The sequence below is a fragment of the Zalophus californianus genome, chromosome 11 (assembly GCF_009762305.2).
Source record: "Zalophus californianus isolate mZalCal1 chromosome 11, mZalCal1.pri.v2, whole genome shotgun sequence".
Taxonomy (NCBI): domain Eukaryota; kingdom Metazoa; phylum Chordata; class Mammalia; order Carnivora; family Otariidae; genus Zalophus; species Zalophus californianus.
In genome coordinates, this window is record NC_045605.1 from 24,879,632 (window position 1) to 24,903,628 (window position 23,997).

At 35.2% G+C, this 23,997-nt stretch overlaps 1 protein-coding gene across 5 annotated transcripts in view; it reads right to left on the reverse strand.

Annotated features, from left to right (window-relative positions):
- ARHGAP32 (Rho GTPase activating protein 32) overlaps nt 1-23,997 on the reverse strand; it is a 322,139-nt gene that overhangs the window by 206,069 nt on the left and 92,073 nt on the right. For 3 of the 5 annotated variants that reach the window (XM_027578844.2, XM_027578843.1, XM_027578846.1), the window contains one exon: nt 1,309-1,417. In XM_027578844.2, coding sequence (XP_027434645.1) covers nt 1,309-1,413 — 105 coding nt within the window. In that variant the 5' untranslated portion in view covers nt 1,414-1,417. Of the gene's footprint in view, nt 1-1,308; nt 1,418-20,320; nt 20,437-23,997 lie in introns of those variants that run through there. The other 2 variants (XM_027578842.2, XM_027578845.2) reach the window with 2 other exon arrangements.

Below are 23,997 nucleotides of genomic sequence, written 5' to 3' on the forward strand. Positions count from 1 at the left end.
ATTAAAATCACATGCTCATGAACTGGTGTCCGTATTTGGCAACACCTGAGTGAAAAGGCACTTTCAAAAATGAAATATGTAAAATCTCATTATAGGTCAACAGTGACATGAATATTTGCATTCAATTTTGATGATAAGAAACACTAACTTAACTACAATTAAGTAAAATCTTATTCTTCACAAAAGGAATTTCACCGTTCTTATTGACAGACCCGAAATGCAAAAAGTTATAATGGATTAAATGTGTATCTCAAACTATCATGTGGAAAACTACACCGCATAGGATTTTTCTACCCAACCCCCAACAAAAACTGCTTTCCCAGCATTTTGGTAAATTTAACTCCATTCTTCAGGTTGAACACACCAACAAACTAAAATTCATCTTTGACACCTCTTTAGCTCACTCTGTAACATCCCATTCATCAGCAAAAACAGTAGGCTTTATCTGTAGAACTCTCTCCAGAATCTAAGCATTTTTCACCATATCTACCACTCCAGTTCAAGCTACCATTACTGTTCATCTATTATAATAATCTTCTGACTGGTCTTATTTCTTCTTTTGCCTCTCTTTTTAGCCTATTCACAGAAACCAGACACTTCCTTTAAAATTTTAAGCCAGATCATGTCACTTCTCAGCCAAAAATCCTCCAATGGTTTCCCATCTCACCCAGCATAAGAAACCAAAGTCTTTATAATGGACCACAAAAAACTACATGATCTGCTCTCCATCCACCCAAACCACTCTCTGACCTCATCTCCTTCTACTTTTCCCCTGGCTTGTTCAATTTCAGCCACATGTCCTACTTGTGTTTCTTTCAGCTTACTTTTTAATCCTGTGCCACAGCCTTTAACTTGTTCTTCCAATGCCTAAAATGTTTCCAGGTAAGCATACTACTTACTCCCTCACATCCTTCTGCTCAAATTTCACCTTCTCCCAGAGGCCTTCTTTGGCCCCTCTGTTATAAACCTAGCAACCAGCCTTTTCCACGCTATCCTACCATTCTGTAACCCCACTACTCTGCATTAATTTTCTACAATAGCATTTACCATCATTTGACATATTATATATTTAATTATCCCCTTCTCCTCCTAACCCATTAAAATATAAGCTGCACAAAGACAGGAAATTGGTGTGTTTTGTTCAGGGCTCTGCCCACAGAGTTTAAAACATTGCTTAGATTATTTGCTCAATAGATACTCCCTGAATAAATTAACAAAGCAACACAAAAAAAGCTTATAAGGATTCATCAGTTCCTTCTCTTATATAAGTAAAATGTACACACATACATATGCATAAAACTGATTTACCATTGTGCTAAGTGTTTCTTCCCAATCAGGCCGCTCACGAGGGTGAACATTTCTATGTAGTTCTGGAACAAAATCATCCTCTTCAGAATGTACCGAGGACTTCATCTTCCTAGAGATAAAAACATGAGAGACTATAGTAAGAACTCCCAATTCTATGAAAACCTTCCAATGACTGTAATTTAAAAATAGAAAATTATGTCAGATTTGACGTTTAATTAAAAGCTTTAGTGGTTAGTACTGATTCCCCATTTGTACTCTGGCTTTCAGAGATCTTTCCTTATGTAACCAACACCCGCTTTGATTCCAAAAGATAAATGTAAAGTTAATTATTATGTAACCTTCATGGTCTGTGGTAATTATTATATAAGACTGATTTTATCTGTTTAACACAGTAGGAACCTGGAAAAGATTTGCAACAGCCACCAATATTAATGGAACTGTGCTAAGCATTAGTAAAATTCCAGGATTAGTAAAATTCCAGGATATGGTACCAATTTATGTAGCAGTGTATTGAACTAGTGCTCTTGAGAACAACAATGAATGCTAAACAAAACATATGAAATATCTTGTCTAAAGGCACAGGAAAGCAATCAATACAAGTAGGAGTTCTGGGGCTACATTCTCTGAGACCCCATGAAGCAAATTCCACATTTAATTATTACTTTCGTATTAGAGATTTTCTAAATCAATAATGGGAAATAAAGCCCAAGCATAATATTGTAGTCTTACTGGACTAAGCTGGCAGAGGTTGGAAGTTGCAGTTGCCAAAGCAGATGAGGCTTCAGGGGGGAAAATGACCCCTAAAAATACATGTAGCAAAGAACCCATAAACATGGAAACCATCAACTAATTCCAAAGCCTACAAGTATGTAGGACAAGGTGCTGAGAAACCTATACAAAAACAGCTGATAGGCAACTAAAGAGCCAACAGGATATTTTAGCAGTCCAGTCATGCTGTAGAGACAGAGGTCGGCAAGCAAGCACTGTCAAGATGGAGGAACACTGAAGAAAGAAAAGAAACCCTGGGCTCTTGAAACTCCAGAAGAGCCATGCCTTAGGAGTAAGGAAAAACTAGCAATACATGAACTCTAAATAATCCTAAAACCAAGATTTTATAGCATTAGAAGTGCCAGGAAAAAAATAATAACTCTCTTCAGAGGAAAATAATATTCTACAGATCCTCTGCAAATATTTTATCCAATCTAGTATCCAATAAACATTACAAGGCATGCTTTAAAAAAAATTAAAAATAAATTTTAAAAAACAGAAACAAATGAGCAAAAATTGGGGGAAAAGTCAAAACAGAGACTCGCATTTGATTCAGACTTTAAAATTATCAGAAAGGGACTTTAAAATGCTTATGAAGTTCTGCCTTCTGCTTATGATGTAGTGAAAGCTGTAAAAAGCACTACTCCCAGCCAAACAAGAAAAAATAAAGACAGCCTAAGAAATCATAACTTTCCTTGAATCCATCAGAAAACTGAGGCAACCAGATAGTCTAAACTCTAAAGAAAGACAGGAATCTCCACGATAAGCTGGTTCAAAAGGAATTAATGCTTACAGTAAAGCAGGAAAGAAGAGAGACAAGCTGGTAAAAAGAAATCAGTTAAATTCTCACCAAGTTTTATCAAGTTTTTAATCAAACACTAAAAACATTTATGACTAATATGTTCGATAAAAATTTTTTAAAACTAGATGAAAAGATTAAAAATTTTAAGAGACAACTGGAATCTGGAAAACAATCAAATGCTCATCCTAAAATTGAAAAATGCAGCATCTGAAATTAATAACTCATTGGATGGGTTTAACAGAACAAGTGACATGGCTAAAGAAAGAATTAGTGAACTAGAAGATAGCTCAGTAGAAAATATCCACCCTGGAGCACACAAAGAAAAAAGAGAAATACACAAACATGAGACTTGGTTAAGACAGTCTCAAATATGTCTAAATTAGTAAATCAGAGACAAGGGAGATAATGAAACAGAAAACAAGACAACAGCAATATCTGAAAAACAATTGATAAAAAGTTTCCAGAACTTCTAGAAGTCATCAAAATAGAGATTCAAGAAGTCCCACATACATCAAGCAGGATAAAAAAAAATTAGGTGTATCTTACTCATAACTTACTAAAATACTCAAAATTTACTTAAAAAACAAAACACTGATTGAAATTCTTACAAGCAGCCAGAGAATAAAAGACAAGTTGACTTCAAAGACACAACAATAACAATGTAGGAGGACCTTTCAATGGAAATGAAAAGATAATGGAGTAAACCTTCAGCATAGTAAGAAGAAAAAATACTGCCAACCTAGAATCTTCTAAATTATTCATTAAAAGTCATCCATTAGGGGCACTTGGGTGGCTCAGTCGTTAAGCATCTGCCTTCAGCTCAGGTCATGATCCCTGGATTCTGGGATCAAGCCCTGCATTGGGCTCCCTGCTCAGCAGGAAGCCTGCTTCTCCCTCTCCCACTCCCCCTGCTTGTGTTCCCTCTCTCGCTGTGTCTCTCTGTGTCAAATAAATAATTAAATCTTTTTTTTAAAAAAGTCATCCATTAAAAAAGCAGGGAAAATGGGGTGTCTGGGTGGCTCAGCTGGTTAAGTGTCTGACTCTTGATATCAGCTCAGGTCTTGATCTTGGGGTCAGGAGTTCAGGTCCCGCACTGGGCTCCACACACTTGGCATGGAGCCTACTTAATTTAAAAAAAAAAAAAAAAGTAGGGAAAATAAGTTATTTTCAAACAAAAGCTGAAAAAATTTGCCACCAAGAGACCTACAATAAAAGAAATAGTAGAGTTCTTTTGACTGAAGAAAACTGATCCCAAAACTATAGAAATTCATGAAAACCACACTGAAGGAAAAAGTGAGAAAATATAAGTAAATAATGGTTTAAAAACTGACATAAAAATAAAAATAATATCCTATAAGTTTTATAATAGACATAAAAAAGCACAAATAGTAGGACCAACATATAGTGGTTGTCTATTGGCTGGGAAATGAAATAAGCACTATTTTTGAAAAGAATACAGTAAGTCAGATATATGTTGCAATTTTATAGTAACTACTAGAATAAAACTAAATAACTGTATAACTAAAAAGCTGATAGAGGAGAAAATCTTTTAAAATAAAACATGTTTGATTAACCCAGAAGAAAGCAGAGAAAGGAAGAATAAAGGTACAAAGAAAGAACAAGACAAATTTAAAAATAAGTAGGAAGGTGGCAGAATTTAATTCAAATATATTATTAATAATTATAAAAAAGGACCAGACTAGTTAGCAAACATGTGGAGCAACTGGAGCCTTCATTCATTGCAGGTAGGAATTTAAATGGTACAGCCAATGGTAGAAAATAGTTTGGCAGTTTCTCAAAATATTAAATAGAGAAATACCATATAATTCAGCAGTTCCATTCCTAAATATTTAACCAAGAAAAATAAAAACATATGTCCACCATGAATTTATACATGAATATTCATACCAGTATTAGTTATAATATCCAAAAAGTAGAAACAACCAAAATGCTTATCACCTGAAGAATGGACAAAATGTACCAAATGGACAAAATGTACCAAAATTCAACCATAAAAACAAAAAGAATGAAATGCTGATTCATCCTACCACAAGAATGAATAGTTAAAACATGCTACATGAAAGAAGTCAGACACAAAAGACCATTTGTTTTATTACTACATATATACAAAATGTCCAAAAAGAGTCAAATTCATAGGGGGACAAAAAGTATATTTGGTGTTTGCCAGGGGTTGGGAAGAGGAAGACAGGGAAAATTATCACAGGCATACCTCATTTCATTGCTCTTCACTTTATTATACTTCACAGATACTGCATTTTTTTACAAATTGAAGGTTTGTTGTAACCCCGTGTTGAGAAAGTCTATCAGCACCATTTTTCCAACAGCACTTGCTCACTTCATGTCTTTGTTACATTTTAGTAATTCCCAGTATTTCAAACTTTTTCATTGCTATTGTATTTGTTATGGCAATCTGTAATCTGTTATCTCTGATTTTATCATTATAATTGTTTTAGGGTGCCACTAACTACGGCTACATAAGATACCAAACCTAATAAATGCATTTTTCTGATTCCCCCCTACCAACTGGCCATTGTGTTCTCACTGCTCCACCAACCAGCCATTCCCCCACCTCTCTCCCTCTCCTCATACCTCCCTATTCTGAAACAAAACAATATAGATATTAGGCCAATTAATAACTCTAAAATAGTCTCTAAGTATTCAAGTGAAAGAAGAGTCAACTGTCTCTCACTTTATTTTTATAATTTTTTTTTTTTAGAGAAGGAGAGTAAGGGGATGGTCAGAGGGAAAGGGAGAGAGAGAATCTTAAGCAGGCTCCGTACCCAGCACAGAACCGGATGCAGGACTCGATCTCACAAGCCTGAGATCATGAACTGAGCCGAAATCAAGAGTCAGATACTTAACCGTCTGAGCCACCCAAGCACCCCTTTTTTTCCCCCAAATGCCTCTCACTTTATATCAAAAGCTAGAAATTATTAAGTTTAGTGGAGAAGTTGTGTCAAAAGCCAAGATAAGCCAAAAGCTAGGTCTCTTATGCCAAATAGAAAATTCTTGCATTTCCTACTCAAGCAAACACATGGATGATAAAAAAGCAAAACAGCCTTATCACTCATAGGGAGAAAATTTTAGTGGTCTGGAGAGAAGACTGAACCAGCCACAACATTCCCTTAAAGTCAAAGCCTAATCCAGAGCAAGGCTCTAACTCTCTTCCATTCTGTGAAGGCTGAGAGAGATGAGGAAGCTACAGAAGAGGTTGAAACTAGCAGAAGTTAATTCATGAAGTTTAAGAAAAGCAGCCAGCCATCTCTGTAACAGTGCAAAGTGAAGGAGCAAGTGCTGATGCAGAAGCTGTAGCAAGTTATCCAGTAGATTTAGCTAGGATAATTAATGAAGGTAGCTACCCTAAACAATAGATTTTCAATATAGACAAAACAGCCTTAAATTAGAAGATGCCATCTAGAATTTCAACAGAGGTCAACACCTGGCTTCAAAGATTTAAAAGACAGGCTGGCTCTCTTGTTAGGAGCTAATGCAGCTAGTAACTTTAAGTTGAAGCCAGTGCTCATTTACCATTCTGTAAATGCTAAGACCCTTAGGAATTATACTAAATCTACTCTGCCTGAGCTCTGTAAATGAAACAACAAAGCCTGGATGACAGCACATCTGTTTACATGATTTACTGAATATTTTAAGCCCACTGTTGAGACCTACTGTTCAGATTCCTTTCAAAACATTACTGCTCACTGACAATGCATCTAGTCACCCAAGAGGTTCGATGGAGATGTACAATGAAATTAATGTTGTTTTCATTCCTGTTAATACAATATCCATTCTGCAGCCCTTGGATTAAGGAGTTATTTTCAACTTTCAAGTCTTATTATTTAAAAAATACACTTCATAAGGCTATAGCTGCCATAGGCAGTGATTCCTCTGATGGATATGGGCAAAGTAAACTGAAAATCTTCTGGAAAGGATTCAACATTCTAGATGCCATTAAGAACATTCATCTGATTGACTGGAAGAGGCCAAAATATCAACATAAACAGGACACTGGAAGAAGTTTATTCTAACCCTCATGGATGACTCTGAGGGGTTCAAGACTTGGAGTAAGTAACTACAAATGTGGTGGAAAGAACAAGAAAACTAGAATTAGAACTAGAACCTAAAGATGGGACTGAACTGCTGCAATCTCATTATAAAACTTGAATGGATAAGGAGTTGCTTTCATGGATGAGCAAAGAAAGTGGTTTCTTGAGATGGGATATACTCCTGGTGAACATTCTGTTAACACTGTTGAAATGACAACAGAAGATTTTGAATATCACATACACTTAGTTGATAAAGCGGTGGCAGGATTTGAGAGGACTAACTTCAATTCTGAAAGACGTTCTACTGTGGTTAAAATGCTATCAAATAGGATCACATGCAACAGAGAAACCACTCATGAAAGGAAGACTGAATCGATGAAGCCAACTTCAACGTTGTCTTATGTTAAAAAGTTGCTACAGCCACCTCAACATTTAGCAACCACCACCCTGATCAGTCAGCTGCCATCAACACTAAGGCAAGACATTCCATCAGCAAAAAGATTACAACCTGCTAAAAGCTCAGATGATGAGTAGTATTATTTAGCAATAAAATATTTCATAACTAAGGTATGTATGTTTTTTTAGAGATAATGCTATTGTTCACTTAAACTACAGTATAGTGTAAACATAAACTTTATATGCACTAAGAAACAAAAAAATTCATTTGATTCACTTTACTGTGATATTCACTTTATTGTGGTGGTCTAGAACCAAACCCATATCTCTGAAGTATGTCGGAACTAATGAGTAAGAGATTTCTTTCTGAAATATTCAAGGATTAGACAGTGGTGATGGTTGTGCAACTTCATGAATATATAAAAACCACTTAACTGTATACTTTAATAAGAGAGTGAATCTTATAGTATGTAAATTATATATTAATAAAAAATTAAATGGACTAAAAATTCCAATTAAAATACTTAAAGGGGGACATTTCATGATAAAAATGTTAAGTAAGCAGGGCGTCTGGGTGGCTCGATTGGTTAAGCGTCTGCCTTCAGCTCAGGTCATGGTCCCAGGGTGCTCAGATAGAGCCCCACGTAGGGATCCTTAGTTAGCAGGGAATCTGCTTCTCCCTCTCCCTCTAGCCCTCTCCCCTGCTCATGCTCACTCTCTCTGAAGTGAATAAATAAAAAATCTTTTTAAAGGAAGTGTTAAGTAAGCATGATATAATAAACAAAAATCTATATGCAACAAATAACTCAGCTTCACAATACATAAAGCAAAACCTAAAAGAACAAAAAAGAAAATAAATAAATCCACAATTACAGTTGCAGATTTTAACAGATATTTCTCAATGAGTGACAGAATAAGAAGACAAAAAAAAAATCATAAGTATATAGGAGATCTGAACAACCCCCCTTTTTAACCTGAACTAGAACATTAAACCTAACAACTGCAGAACATATATTCTTTTCAACAGTATATTAAACATTTACCAAGAGAACATAATCTAGACAATGAAGTAGGTCTCAACAAATATAAAGAATTTAACATGAATGAAGTGTTTTGTGACCAGTACAGAATTACACTAAAAATCAATTACTGGAAGATAACTAGAAATTCTCCCAAATGTAGGAAATAACAAAACACAATTCTGAGTAATTCATGAATTGAATACATGAAACCACAATGAAAATGAGAAAATATTTTTATCTGAATGATAATAAAAATACAACAGGTTAAAACGTATGGTATACAACTAAAACAGCAAATTTCAGACCTCTAAATGCATGTTACTGGAAATAAGGCAAGTTGAAAACAAATGTTCTAAGCTTCTATTACAAAAGCTAGAAAAAGAATAGCACATTATTCCAAGAAAGTAGAAAGAAGGAAAAAAAATGTTTAAATAAAAAATCAGTGAAATAGAAAGCCGACTCTTTGAAAGATTAATAAAATAGATAACACCTAGGAAGTTTCATCAAGAAAAAAAAACAGAACACAAAATGTAAACAATGAAAAGAAACTTATAACTAAAAAGCCTATAGACAAAAAGATTCTGAGGACATTACAAACAACTTTATCCCAATATATTTGTGAATTTCATTGAAATGGACAAATTCCCTGAAGAACACAACTTACCAAAACTGAAACAAGAAACCAAATAATTTTGAAAAGTCCTATAGCTTTAAAGAAGCTGAATCTGTGAGAAAACTCCAGGCCCAAATGGATTCATTGGTGAATTCTTTCCAACATTCAAGGAATAAATTATAGCAATATTATACTCCCCCAGAGTAAAAAAATAAAAGGAAGACCCCTTTTCAACCTGTTCCATGAGGTAGGACAGTCTTCATAACAAAAGCTGATAAAGACATTAATAGAAAAGAAAACTATAGGTCAATATCATTAACATAGCTACAGAACTTCTAAACAAAGTAGTAACAAATCAAACCCACTGGTTTACAAAAAGGATATATATATATATACACACCATGTCCAAGTAAGTTTTAGTCCAAAATGCAAACTGTTTTAACATTCTAAAATCAATTGCTATAACTGACCATATGATTAAAATAAAGGAATAAAAACATTATGTCATTTTAATAGGTAAAATTTAATACCTAGTCATAATTTATCTGAATATAGATACATGAAGGTTATTAAAACACACAGAGAGATAACATCATAGTTAATGGTGAAATACTGATGCTTTCCTAATGACAAGCATGGTCAATAAGGTTAGAACAAGATAAGAATGTCTTCTATACAACATTATACTTGATGTATTTGTTTTTTTTTTTAAAAAAAGAAATAAAAGGTATAAAAATTAGAAGGGAAGGGGCCTGAGTGGCTCATCAGTTAAGCATCCAACTCAATGTCACCTTTGGTCTTGATCTCAGGGTTGTGAGTTGAAACCCTGCTCTGGGCATGGAGCCTAACTTAAAAATAAATAAATAAATAAATAAATAAATAAATAAATAAATAAATAAGGGAAAAATAGAACTGTCATCACTTGAAGATGACACAATGTGTTAAGATATTCAGCAAAATCACAGGAAGTAAGGTCAAATGCAAAAATCAAATATTTATACATACTGTTATCATACATTTAATAATGGGGGTAAGCCAAATGCAACAGGTAAGTAATCTGCACTATTTTCCATATAAAACTACACAGAAATGAAAAAGAATTATTGCTGCCATTTGTAAGAAATGGATAAATCCCCTAAGTGTTGAGAAACACAAGCCAGACAAAAGTATATGCTAATCTCAATAAGTAAGTGTTATCAATTCATCATGTTGAACATCTTAAGCAATATTATATGACAATTATAGCTCTATAAAGCTGGAGGGGGAAAGAGTACATGTTGTATAATTTTATTTACATGAAGTTCAAGGACAGGCAAAACAAATCTACTGTGACAGAGGTCAAAATAATGCTTACCTTTGGGACAGGTATTGACTAGGAGGGGCAAGGATCTTGTGGCATGTTAAAGTTAATTTATATCTTAATTGGGTTGTGTTTACATGGATATATACATTTATATAAATTCTTCAAGCTATACACTCATGATTTGTGGATTTTATTATATGTAAGTTATACCTTAATGAAAGTATAAAATAAAAAGTTTATCAGTAAATACTACACATTTTAAAAGGTTTATAAATTATATTATATACATTTTGTGTCATATAACACTAAATCAACTCCATAAAAACTTATTATCTATTTATTTAATTGATCCTTTCGTTCCATGCTTCTTAAATTATGGGCAATCTTACCCTTAGTGATTAATTATAGTTTCAAATCTAACAGAAAAGACAAGAGTGTTAAGATTACCAACCATAAAACCTAAAGAATCTAATGCTTTATTTACAAGAGTTTTCTGTAAAACATCAGATTTGAACCTGCATATTTTCAAGCAAAAGGAAAAAGGAGAAAATAAAACTTTCCTCAAATTGTGTGAACCAGCCTTACCATCTCCCTCATTTAAAAAGTATTTAAATCTCTGAAACATATTCACTTTATCTTTGTACGAATCTTGTTCATAGCTTATGAAAAATTGTATTTGACAGTGTTAAATTCCACAGAGAAGTCCAAGTGACACATTGCCTGAGAAGTGCTACCTAAGGTACTGCTTACACTCAGGCATATCTTTTCTTGATCCCTGGAGTAAACTCCAAGCAATAACAGAATTTTACCTTTCTCCTTGTATTCCCTTAATCTTTGTTTTTGTTTATTGTTGGTTCTTTGCTAAGTTTGGTTCTGGTTCTGTGACACTTATGGCCAATAAGCTGTTCCCCAATGGTATGGGAAATGATTAGGAAGTCATTTTATGGTCTGAGCATGTGGTGATATTTTACAAATAAGAGATAGGCATCTACACTCTATCACAGACAAGAGAGAATTGGGTTTGTTACTCAATTTATATCTGTCTGTTTGTGAAAGAATATGACTCAATTTCACTACAAAGAAGAGCTCTTTCTGTAGGTAGTGAGTTTGGGTTCTGTTTATTTTACCCATGGCTGAAGTTGTAAAACTGAAGATGCAAGGTGTTAGTTATGTCTGTAACTAATAGTCATTAACTGTCATCATAGGAGTAACATATTTTCCTACCTTCAGAGAATATTAATAAATTAGATTATAAAGCCGCTTAAAATATAGGAACTCTATTCTGGTTACTTTATATACACTATTAAATGCTTACATAAATCCAATATTCCCAGAATTCCCAGAAAATAAAGAAACTGAACTTGTAACACTAATGGGGTCAGCTGTTTTGGTGGTGAAAATAGAACAGAGGTTTGCTCAAGCCAGTGGAATTGAGTTGTAGTCATTTCCAACTGAAAATGCCAGATATGCTGTAATTCTTAATAGGTATTATAATTTTATCAGACAAAAATCCTGCTCAATTCCTACCCATCAAGCTCCCTACCTTATATATTCTTCCAGACTTTATGAATATATCTATTCATATATAATTTTTCACATGTATTAAGAATATATCCATAACAAATACAAAAGCAATGTGTAAATATGCTGCTCTTTGTGTAAAAAAAAATGGAAGAACAGTTTTATTCCTCCACTATCAACCCACTTTTTGCTGAAAAGTATATTTATCCACCACTGAGTAGTTTTCTAATATTTCCTGGAGTATTCTAATTTCTATGAGTATATAAAGAGCTTCTTTGCTGTTTTCACAACTGTACAATATTCCACTGTGCATATATTCCATAATTTAACCAGTCCCCTACTGATGGGTTCTTGAATTATTTCCAATCTTTTGGAATTACAAACAATGCTACAGTAAATTTGTAAATATGTTGTTTCTACATATGTGCAAGTATATCTGAAGAACAAATTCTCCACAATGAAAAAAATCCTTTTGATACATTAGCCCATGTTTCTATTGGGTTGGTCTTTTCCTATCTACTTTTAGTTCTTTATATATTAAAGATATTAGTCCCTCATCTGTAATATGAGTTCCAAGTATTTTTCCCAGGCTGTCATTTGTCCTTATTTTTTATAATACAGATGTTTTATATTTCATGTAGTTAAATTTCATAACTCTTTCCTTTATGGGTTTTGCATCTTAAATTATAGCTCTAAAAGCCTTCCCATCCCCAAATTATTTTTTTTAATTTTCCCATGTGTTCTTTTAAAATTTTTATGATTTCATTTAATACACTTATATCTTTGATCATTTTGGAATTTATCCTTGCTATGAGGTAGAACTTCGATTTTTTTATTTTCCACTGATGTGTATCCAGTTTCCCTCAAAGTACTTACTGAATAGCACACATTGTCCCTATCAGTTTTTGAGACGCCATCTTCATCATATCTAAGTCTTCCTATGTTTTTGAGTGTATTTCTAGGCTTTCCATTCTATCCCATTATGCCTTCTGTTCAGTTATCAGCACCACAAGGTTTTAATTATAGAGACTTTATAGTACAATATCTGGTTCCATTAGTCCTTGCTTCTTTTGGTCTTCCCAAAGTTCCTTGGCAAAGTTATTAAACCAAGATCAACTTATTTCAAGATCAATTTGTCTAAGTTTTTAAAAAAGCATTCTTATTATCACGTGAATTTATAATAAACTGACATCTCGATGATACTGAATATTCCCAGCTATGAACAAGGTGTATCTTTTCATTTCTTCCAAACTTCTTTTATGTCCTTCAGTAATGCTTTATATTTTCTTCAAATATGTCTTAGTTCCTTATTAAATTTATTTCGGTGTTTTATTTTTTTGTTCTTAAAATTGGCACCTTTTCATCTATTACATCTTCTAACTAGTTACTATCTGATGCACTATTAATAGCGCTGTTCTGCAGATAGGAACATTGAAATGCATTAACACATCTCAGTCACTCCAGATCTGGCAGACTGTTTTCTCCTGATAGTTTCCAATTTACATCCTGCAGAAGACAATGAAACAAGCCATTCACGTCTCTAGGGACCCATCAGACTGGGTAACAGACACCAAGATTCTGCCTCACTGAATGCTCTCTTCAGAGGTTTCCTCTCAAAAGTCATGGAAAAAAGTACCAGTAGACTTCCAATTCAAGAATGCACATATTTGTTAAGAAACCGACCCTAAGTCTCTGAAAAGTCTCTGAAAGCTAAATAACAGGAAATAAATCTTCAGCAGAATGATATGGGTGGAATCAGCAGACCAGAGATCTTGATAAACTTCTGGAAGACAAAAATCAAGTGGGATCTTACTGACTGGTAAACCAAACGAGAAACAGAGAGGCTGAAGGAGGCTACACTCCCACTTCTCGCCACAACAAAAGAGGTATCTGCCCCCAAGGAATTAATAAAAACTGTAAAATTACTCTGTAAAGAAATTAAACCATCAATTAGAAGAACTAGGGCTCCTAATGTGGGTGTTTGCACCTACGAGAAGCTATATGCATCATGGGACTACTAAAAAGAACAGTTGGAGGCAAAGAAGGGCAGATATCTAGCTTAGTAGTTGAAAGCATAAATTCGGGGCACCTGGGTGGCTCAGTTGGTTAAGCAACTGCCTTCGGCTCAGGTCATGATCCTGGAGTCCCGGGATTGAGTCCCGCATCAGGCTCCCTGCTCGGCGAGGGGCCTGCTTCTCCCTCTAACCCTCCCCGCTCTCATGTACTCTCTCTCTCTCATTCTCACTCTCTCAAAATAAATAAATAAATCTTAAAAAAAAAAAAAGCATAAATTCTGTTCAGTCAGAAAAAACAGCACATGTACAGAATGAATAAAGTCACAAAGCTGAAGAACACAAGAGCATAAATGTATTATTTACATGTGCCAGTGTATATGCTATATCTATATATGAAAAACAACACTTTAAAATTATGTTCCTACTCAGATTGAATTTGGAAGATTAAAGATTTTATTAGTGGCCTAAAGAACAAGTACAAGAAATACATCAAATCAAAAAATAAAAATGTAAAGAGAAATATACCATGAGTAAAGGACAGATTAAGGAGACTTGATATGCAAGAAATAAGTTTCACAAGGAGACAATTACTGCAGATAGAGAGGCAACAATTAAATAAATAATAGGTAACAATAAAAAATCTGTCCTAACATGAAGGTCTGAATCTATGGATTGAAAGTCACTGAGCTCCAAGCTGAAGAACTGATGATAAAATACATGCAAACTAAGGATTAAAAAAAAAGGTTACAAGCATTCAGACAGAAAGTACAAGTTACCTATGAAAGAAAAGGGGGGAAAATGGCATGAGCAATGCAAAAAGTCAGAATACGTCGCTCACAGAACTTATGCCAACAAAATACTCAAGAAAATATCCACCAGGAAACAAATGAACCTGAAGAGACACGTTAAGATGGAAGATGATAAGAAGGAAACAACAGTAAGCACTAAGCAATGATACATATAATTAAATATGAATAAATGACCAAAAACATTAAAACATATTAGCAAAAAACTAGGGTTTCTGGTAGCGTAAAATCATGGTAAATTTAGGAGTATCCAAAGGGGACTGAGAGAAAGAAGACGGAACAGTAGTCTTAAGATCTTAAGAGAAGGGGAGGTAGAGAAAAAAAGAGAACCATGGTAGAAAAAAACAGCACACCTAAATGGAAGAAATTCTTTGATTTTCAAATAATAAAGAAAATGCATATTTCAATATAAGCATGGAAAGGGAAGCTAATCATTAATGGTAAGTCAAAGTGTATCAGATCTTCTAAAATTAAGTATCTAGAAAGGTTTTGCTTGTTCTGATTTTAGTCTTGCTAGGCTGTCACTTGATTTTTTTTTTTTAAGGGAACTGACTATATCACATTTATAAACAGAGCTTTATATGTTTCAGAAATCTTCATTTACTAAGTCTGAACATGCAAATGACTGCTTAAGGGAGTTTTAATGTTTAAGTTAAATACAAAGGTGAAGGAAAAATTGGTTTTTAAATGTTTAAATAAATAACCTGATAGCCAGGAACTTTCATAGTTTTATATAGTTTCTGTACTCTAAGGCCCTTCTTAAACATCAAAAAACTCATACAGATAGATATAATAAAGGTTCACCTTGGATTCCATCCCAAAGAGTTTAATTACTGAAATACCAAGAAAGCCTTGTACTAACATGCCTCATGGTTAAGACAGATTTATTTCACAGATTATAAAGACGGCCTAAAGGCTAGACTCCAATACTGCATAAAATTTTCTGAGATTAAGTGATGTTCACATCAGACTTTGTGGATCACAATTAAATTTATTATCTTTGTGACACTGATAAGATTATGCTTGGGGAAAATTGTATTTTATGTTGAAAGAATATTTTAAGGGCTAATCTATATTCCAGATCATAAATCCAATGTTACAGAATCATTTTTTTAAATATACACATCTTTTTTTGGTATCAGATATAGCAGATTATTAAAGGGTAAAATGCCTATGAGAAGTCACATACTATAAAATAGACCTGGGTTGTGATACTGGTAATATATGTCTTTGGGTAATTGTTAATGCTACCTCTCTATCCTTCCAGGCTCATAAAAACTGACTGGGATGGTGGAGGGGCGCCTGGGTGGCTCAGTCGGTGGAGTATCCGACTCTTGATCTCTCCAGCTCAGGTCTTGATCTCAGGGTCGTGAGTTCAGTTCTGTGTTGGGCTCCACACTGGGCATGAAGCCTACTTTAAAAAAAAAAAAAAAAAACACTAACCGGGGATCCCAAAAGCAGTAATTTCTGCAGACAACAAAAAAAAACAGTCATGGTATTAAAAGCAGGGAACTGTGGAACAGCTTTACAGGCTTCCAGAAAAATATAGCCCATCAAAATAAATCATTCTAGATTTAAAAGAAAAAAGCAAGAACCTAGAGGAAATATAATACCATATTCCAAGCCATTGTTACCTATTTGGATTTCTGCAGTATCTTCTAACTCACAGTATCATTTCAAATAAGGCAGAAAATTAATAAAGCAACCAACCAACCAATCAAGTATATGAACTATTATTAGTCTTATGATGCTACAAACCAATAAAGACATTGCAAAAAATTAAAATATGTTCACCAAATCATCTAGTTTAAAGTTAGAAGTTTCTCACTTAAAATCACATTATTATGAAGATACAAGCAAAGATCTGATTGAGAGATCTGGGCATCTACAGACTGATTTTAAAAGTACACAGTTCTATGGGGCACCTGGGTGGCTCAGTCCGTTGAGCAACAGACTCTTAGTTTTGGCTCAGGTCATGATCTCCGGGTTGTAGGATCAAGCCCAACTTTGGGCTCCATGCTCATTGCAGACTCTGCTTGGAATTTTCACTCTCCCTTTCTCTCTGCCCCTCTCCCTGCTCATGCTCTAAATTAATTAATTAATTAAAATAAAAGTACAGTTTTAAAGATGTCGTTCACTTATGCACTATATCATCTCTGTGTTTTGAACTATATATGTCATACTTGCCAGTCTATGTATCTGTCAGTAATTCCAGAAAAGACTAAACTAGATTATATGATAAACATTTCTAATCTTAAATGCCAAAGAACCAGGACCTTTCATGACCAAGTGTTAGTAATAATTGCTAGGTGTCCTAGAGGTCATATCTCTAAAAGATCACATTTATTGTATTCATTAGTTCATTTTTGTGTTCATTGTATATACATCACCATTACTCAAAATCCCTTCATAAGAAGGAATTTCAGAACTAAGATGTCAACTTAGAAGTCTCTTAAAAGTTATTACTTACCAGAGCATAACATTTAGCTGCTAAATATTTCACTGAACTCTTTCACTTTCAAATTCAATTACACCTGGGTTCAAAATTTTGCTCTACCATATACCTACAATGTGGTCTATGTGTGACTTTCTGAGTGACAATCTCCTCATCTGGAAAATGGGAAAAATATTACCTACTCTATAGGATTGATAAGTGACATACTGTATATAACATATTTGGCTTAATACACTGCATATAACAACTCCAAAATTAAATTTTTCTTTCTTAAAATAATTTTTTTAAAGATTTTATTTATTTATTCATGAGAGTGAGAGAGGCAAAGGGAGAAGCAGACTCCCTGAGAAGCAGGAGCCCGATGCGGGACTCGAAACCAGGATCCTGGGATCATGACCTGAGCTGAAGGCAGCCGCATAACTGACTGAGCCACCTGGGCACCCTCTTAAAATAATTAAAACATCTCTGCTTTTCCTTTTCTGCCTCATAGTCCTCCTTCTTATTTACAGAAGGGCTCTTCTCATGATCCTTAAGGACTATTCTATTCTAAGGACTATGACAATCTCTAAATGTTCTAGTTAAAGAACTATTTTAACATAGTGCTAATGGTAGGTAACAACTTCACTCTACAAATTAGAAATCAGAAAATGAGAGATTTGTGAGTCAGTGGTAGACAAGTTTCAACTATTGCTATGAAGGAGATTGGGCAACTCCCCACAGTGCTAGAATGTTAGAAAAAGTATCCTTTCTTCCAACCAAGTCTAAAAATAAATGCCATTCCAAAAGCTACTGGACAGAGATGAATGCCCATCTGTGAGTGCTTCCTCCTAAAGCAGATGATAGCTGGAAGCACCACGAACCTACACTGTAGGTATGGTATGACTTCATCAGTCATGGTGTCTCAAATGACGCAGTGCTATTTTTCTAAGAATGAATTTAAAACCTAGATTAGAAACCATTCAGAAAAAAAGAACAGTACACAATCTTTTGCCCTCACTGTGTGTGTGTGTGTGTGTGTGTGTAAATGGAAATTAACTAGAACGTAAACAATGACAGTTTGATTTAATGTGTATTAGCACAGATTTTAAAGAAACACATTAAGGCTTTTCTGTATATTTTCTTAATTACTAAACTCCTTTTACTAAAACAATTTTCATACATAACACGGAGTCTACTATTTGGTTCTCCCAAGGTTACAACTGCAACTCCTACCATCCAACCCTTCACCTTCGACACCCACACACACATTTTTTCTGTTAGGCATTTTAGCTGGAACACTGCTGTGAATGTGGTAAAAGCACTGTGTGGCCGCATTTCCTCATGTCTTACTGCTGAATAGGTGAGAAACACTACATGAAATATGGCCTCACTCAGATCTCTTTCTTGAACTTTCAAATAAAGTAAGATCAAATCTCCAAGACATATTTGGTCTGGGAGAGCCATCATGACATTCAGATATGAAATATCACTATAAAAAGGATCAATGCCCTATGTTGTATCATGGTTTCCTAAAACAATGCAAACACTAGAGTTCAGTTTCTCAGGATGAAAATGCTATCACACAGTCTTGAGGAAAAGAAAGCTCAATCTTGTACAGATTTGTTTTTAAATTTAACAGTCAGAAGAAAATCCCAGACAGGCTCCTGTTGCCTAACAAGTAAATCAAGGACAACAGTACCAAATCTATTACAACAACAAAGTCCAGACTGTTTTTTCCTTTGACTAATAACCCAAAAGAACTTTTATAATTTTAACACGAAGTCAAATAGTTTTAATACCGACAAAATAAATACTTTATTTATTCTAACTGTCCATGAGACACTGACCATATTATAAAGAATATATGTAACATCAGCATATCTTGGGAGAGAAGCTTACTCAAATAAGAAAGGCCAAATAAAACTATGGGAAGAATGAAAAAGCTGATACAAAAAAAAGAATTTCATATGCTAATAGTTCATTTTCATACTTTGCATTAAATTTTTCTACAAATTTAAAACACTTATTCATTTTAACCACTGAGTGGCAAATTTAATGTGGGTTACCAAGACTTCCTTATAATCAGTCCTTTCTGCCATTTATCCTAGACTTTATTTACTTATTTTATAGAGAGAGAATACGAGGGAAGACAAGCAGGGGGAGGAACAGAGGGAGACTGAGAGAGAGAATCTCAAGCAGACTCTCCGCTGAGTGCAGAGCCGAAATCAAGAGTGGCATGCTCAACCGACTGAGCCACCCAGGCACCCCTATCCTAGACTTTAAAAATCGAATCTGTGGATAAAGAAATTCTTTAACTTGACAGAGACTCTTTTTGAACATTAAACATAAAGACAAGATCTGATGTAAATAATGGTATGTTCACCTACCCAAGTACTCATAGGTAAAATTATAAAGATGTTTAATTGCTCATGTGGGTGGCACTGATAATATGTAGAACAAACTTCTTCAAGAAATGATTTAATAACTCCAAAATAATGAATCTGCCAACGCTATTTGGAAAAAAAACCTTCTAAAATTTGTAACAATTAATAAACCAATGGCACTGTTTCCACAAGCTGGATAAGACCTCTTTCTTCACTAGTGCTACCAAACTTTGCGATCTGCTTAGTCAGGAGGCATTCCCTAAACACTTCAGTTATGAATTTACAAGTAGAAATTCAATACCAAGAAAGATTCGCAAGAGGTGAAGGAAGAGTGAGATATAAGGTCAGAGACAAGAGTAGGGATCAGAGCCATGAAATAATTAATTTGTACTTATAGTCAAAATGTTTCATACACATGAATAAGGCAACAAAAACATCCATGCACATGAGGGCACATACATGAGGGCATTTGAGTAAAAAAAAAAAAAAAAAAAGAGGAAGAAAAACCTATTACATTCAAATTCAGATCAAATCTATCAGGTGCAAATCAGACACAGGAAGGAGTGGTAGGTAGTTTATTCATTATGAGTCTGTACTTGAAATTCCTGAAATGCTACTACAAAACCTGTCTAACACCTTCTCTTCCTGGTGTTCTAACAAGTCATTTAAAATGCATTTTATAAGCTCAGGGCATGTTGTGGAATGAAGAGTGCTATATACAACTAGAAACCTGTTCTTTTCAGCTCCAAACCTTCCCCCTGAGAAAAGACAGTCTTACCAGAAAAGAGATTAAAACAGAAAGGATCGGAAACAGGTGCAGGGGTGGAGGGAGTGGACAGAGGAACAAAGGTGAGAGAGAGAACTGTGAATTACATAATTACCTGAAGTTGTCTTCCCTCTCTCCCTCTTCACTGCCAGTCATCTCGGTTAAAACTTCAAAATCCAACCAAAAGACACTATCATCTCCTGAAGGGCTACTCTCACTTTCAGTCTCCATCTTGTATTCAAAAAAGTTAAACCTCAAGGCATGGAATAAAGAACACCACCAATGTTCAAGGTGTTCAGCTCTACTTATGTACACCCAGGCGTGTGGCTGATACACAGTGATATGTGATCATGCCGGGCCACGGTCTACTACATGCTATTTTAATTACAGTCGGGGTAAAGACAGGAAATCACATACAGCACACTCACTGCATCTGACGGCTCTACACCAGTGACACCCAGGCCCCTCCCACTGCCTCAGGCTCTGTGACCTACATAATCAAACTCAGAACCCAAATGAAGGTGATTGTTCACTAATTATTGATTTAATAACTATTTTTCTCTACTCGAGTCTCCAGTTAATAAGTGGAGAAAATAACTTTTCAAAGTGCAGGATTTTCTTATTTCACGATTTCAGAATTAAGAAAGGTAAACAGAAAGCCAGAAAGGCTAACACTATATGTAAAAGTCTTCTGGGCCAACCACAATGAGAGGCACAGTTACAGACTTCACAGTTAAGGAGGATCACAATTCAGAGAGAAAACAAGCATGCTGTAGGGACCTGCCCAACTTCATGCCTTCTAATATTACACCCATCTTCCCTTCCCCGCAGTAATAACTGCCAGATACACCTTGCTCAGGTATCCAAAATGGGACATAACAGCCTCCAGGCTTGCCCATGGCCTTTTAAAGAAAAAAAATAAATACTGTAAGGTTAAAAGACCTTAACAATTAGATCAAACAAAACCATGCAACATTTTTACACATCACTTAAACTGCAGACGCCCATGGCAGCAATAAAACGACCTGCTGGGAAATGAGGGAAAAGTATAGCATCTATAACACTGGCAACAACATAACTGTTCCTCAGAAAACAGCCACGTTGGTACCAACCACTGACATGTCAGATAGTCATCTTTTGGCCCACCAATTCCCTTTCTAGGAAATTACGTTATTTTCACAGGTGGAAATAAGAAATGAACAGAAATATTCATGGCAGTAAACTTTATAACAGCAAAATAGAAGCGGAAAAACCACCTAACTTGCTCGTTTAACAGAAAACTGGATAATCAAATTATGGAATCTCCATAGAATGGAATGCTATACAGTTGGGTAAATGAGAAACACAAGGCAGCCCTACTGGTCATGATATGACACAAAATCTAAGGCACACTACTAAGGCAAAGAAGAAAGAGGTAAAGAGGTGGACAACAGTATATATGAAATGCTCCCATTCACATTTTCGAAGAAGAGGAAGGAGAAACACACGGGAGTACGCACGCAGAATATGCACAGAAGGACAGCACCAGTGACAGTTGCTGTCTCCAAGGGAAAAACATAGCTAGCCAAGACCAACGAGAGGGAGACAGGTTTTCACTGTATTACGCACATATCACCCTCGCAAAATAATAACTAATTTTAATAGTCTTTTATATGCCCCCAGAAAAGAATCAGATTTTTAAATGTTATTTTAAGTATTTAGGTCTTTTTTTCTCCTAAACAAATCTAACTCCTTTAATGTGTTTCATGAATCCATCACCTTTCCTTTTAATCATTTCTTTTGCTCCTTCATTACTGTCATTGATTTCCTCAAGTCCTTTCAAACACGAAAATGTGAACTGTAAGCAGTACTTTTACAGAGAATCCTGAGGACAGTCTGACCAACATAAGCTCACTCAGGAAATCTCCTTTTCTAGTCCTGGGGCCACTGCAGAACCATACGTCCCCAGACAGCCCCGCTGCAGTGAGAGCCTTCGAGCCCACCAACCTGACCTTTGCACCAAGGAAGACCTTCCACAGGTCTCACAGTTTTGACTCTGCTATCAGTTCAAAAAAAGTTTTTAAGTTCAAAATCAACGTGCGTTCTGTTCCCTTCTTCAGTAGCGAAGGGAAATCTAGCAGAAACGTAAGGTAGTGAATAGCAGGGGGCACATAAGGCACAGCGGAGTCAATCATGGGAGCTACCAAAAATTGAGAGGACTCCATATTCCTGAAGACCACCACTGCTTTAACTCCTTTTTCCCCCGACTGGCCTGAAACCTGACCAGACTTCACTTCCACAACAAACTTTTGTAGGAACCAAGTCTCTGACCTAAACCACAGGAGTCATCATCACTAGTTTAGAACTAAATGAGTCTTCATCTACTCACCAAGAGGTAAGGAAGACAAGAGATAGGGAAGTTCCTAACCCCACGGCAGCAAGAGGAAAAGAAATTTTTGCGATAAGTTTAAGAATCTGAAATTAGAATGCATCTTTTTCAAGAAAAATATTTTTAAAGTGGCTTATTTTTCTAGCAGCAGTAAAGTAGTAATAATAACAGTAAACATACACTGAGTACTTATTTAATTGCCAAACATTGTGGGCCTCACAAAATTGATTATAATTTATTATGTAATTCTCACACTTAGGAGCTATTATAATCCTCATATTACAGGTACAGAAATTAAAGCTTAGTGTAATAATTTGTCCAGGGTTACTCACTTTATAAGTCTGTATTAAAAATATTTTTTAAAAATCTACCTAAAATCTAACCACCACGTAAAATATTATTTCTATGGGGAAAATATATGGCTTTCAATTTGATCTACATTTAGCTCATTAGCCTGACCCGCTCTGATCTCGTAATTTTGTTGTATACTGATGACCTGCACTCATTTCTACACAGCATCCCCCACACATTTGGGCTGACTACAAAAAAAGGGTGCACGTAGTGATCACAAAACAAAATAGCAGCAGAGCAGGAAGAGAACCGAGGTCCTGATACTCCCATTTCAGTGTTCATTTTCCCACACTTTAAATTAGAATTGTTTTTATCAATTCGTTCAAAACGTAGCAAAAAGGTCAATAAATATCTCCTGAACTGGGCAGCAAGCTTTGTCCACAGAATGCTTCACAATTCTGACTTTAAAGACAGATATACCAGGGCGTCTGGGTGGCTCAGTCAGTTAAGCATCTGTCTTCGGCTCAGGCCATGATCCCAGGGTCCTGGGATCGAGCCCCACATTGGGCTCTCTGCTCAGTGGGAGCCTGCTTCTCCCTCTCCCTGTTCCCCTTGCTTGTACTCTCTCTGTCAAATAAATAAATAAAAGCTTAAAAAAAAAAAAAAACCTTTAAATACAGATACACCAGACTTTGCATAAAGTTATGTATTCTCAATGTGAATAGCATGTGTCTAGGTGTACTTTACGTATATATAATAATTGTATTAGAAAGAAAAGTTAAGCACAATTCCTAAAATATTCACAATAAGATTTTCTTCCAACGTAAAAAGCACCATATATAATGTACCAATGTCATCCATCATTAATCATTCTTATACTATATATTCATTCTAAATTCCAGATTACTTATATCTTTAAACTGTTCTTCTAACTGGGGTACCTGGGTGGCTCAGTCAGTTGAGCAGCTGACTCCTGATTTCAGCTCAGCTCATGTTCTCAGGGTCATGGGATCAAGCCCAGAGTTGGGCTCCATGTTCAGAGATCCTCTCTCTCCCTCTCCCTTTGCCCTTCCCCCCAACTTGTGCACACTCTCTAAATAAATAAATAAATAAATACAATCTTTAAAAAAATT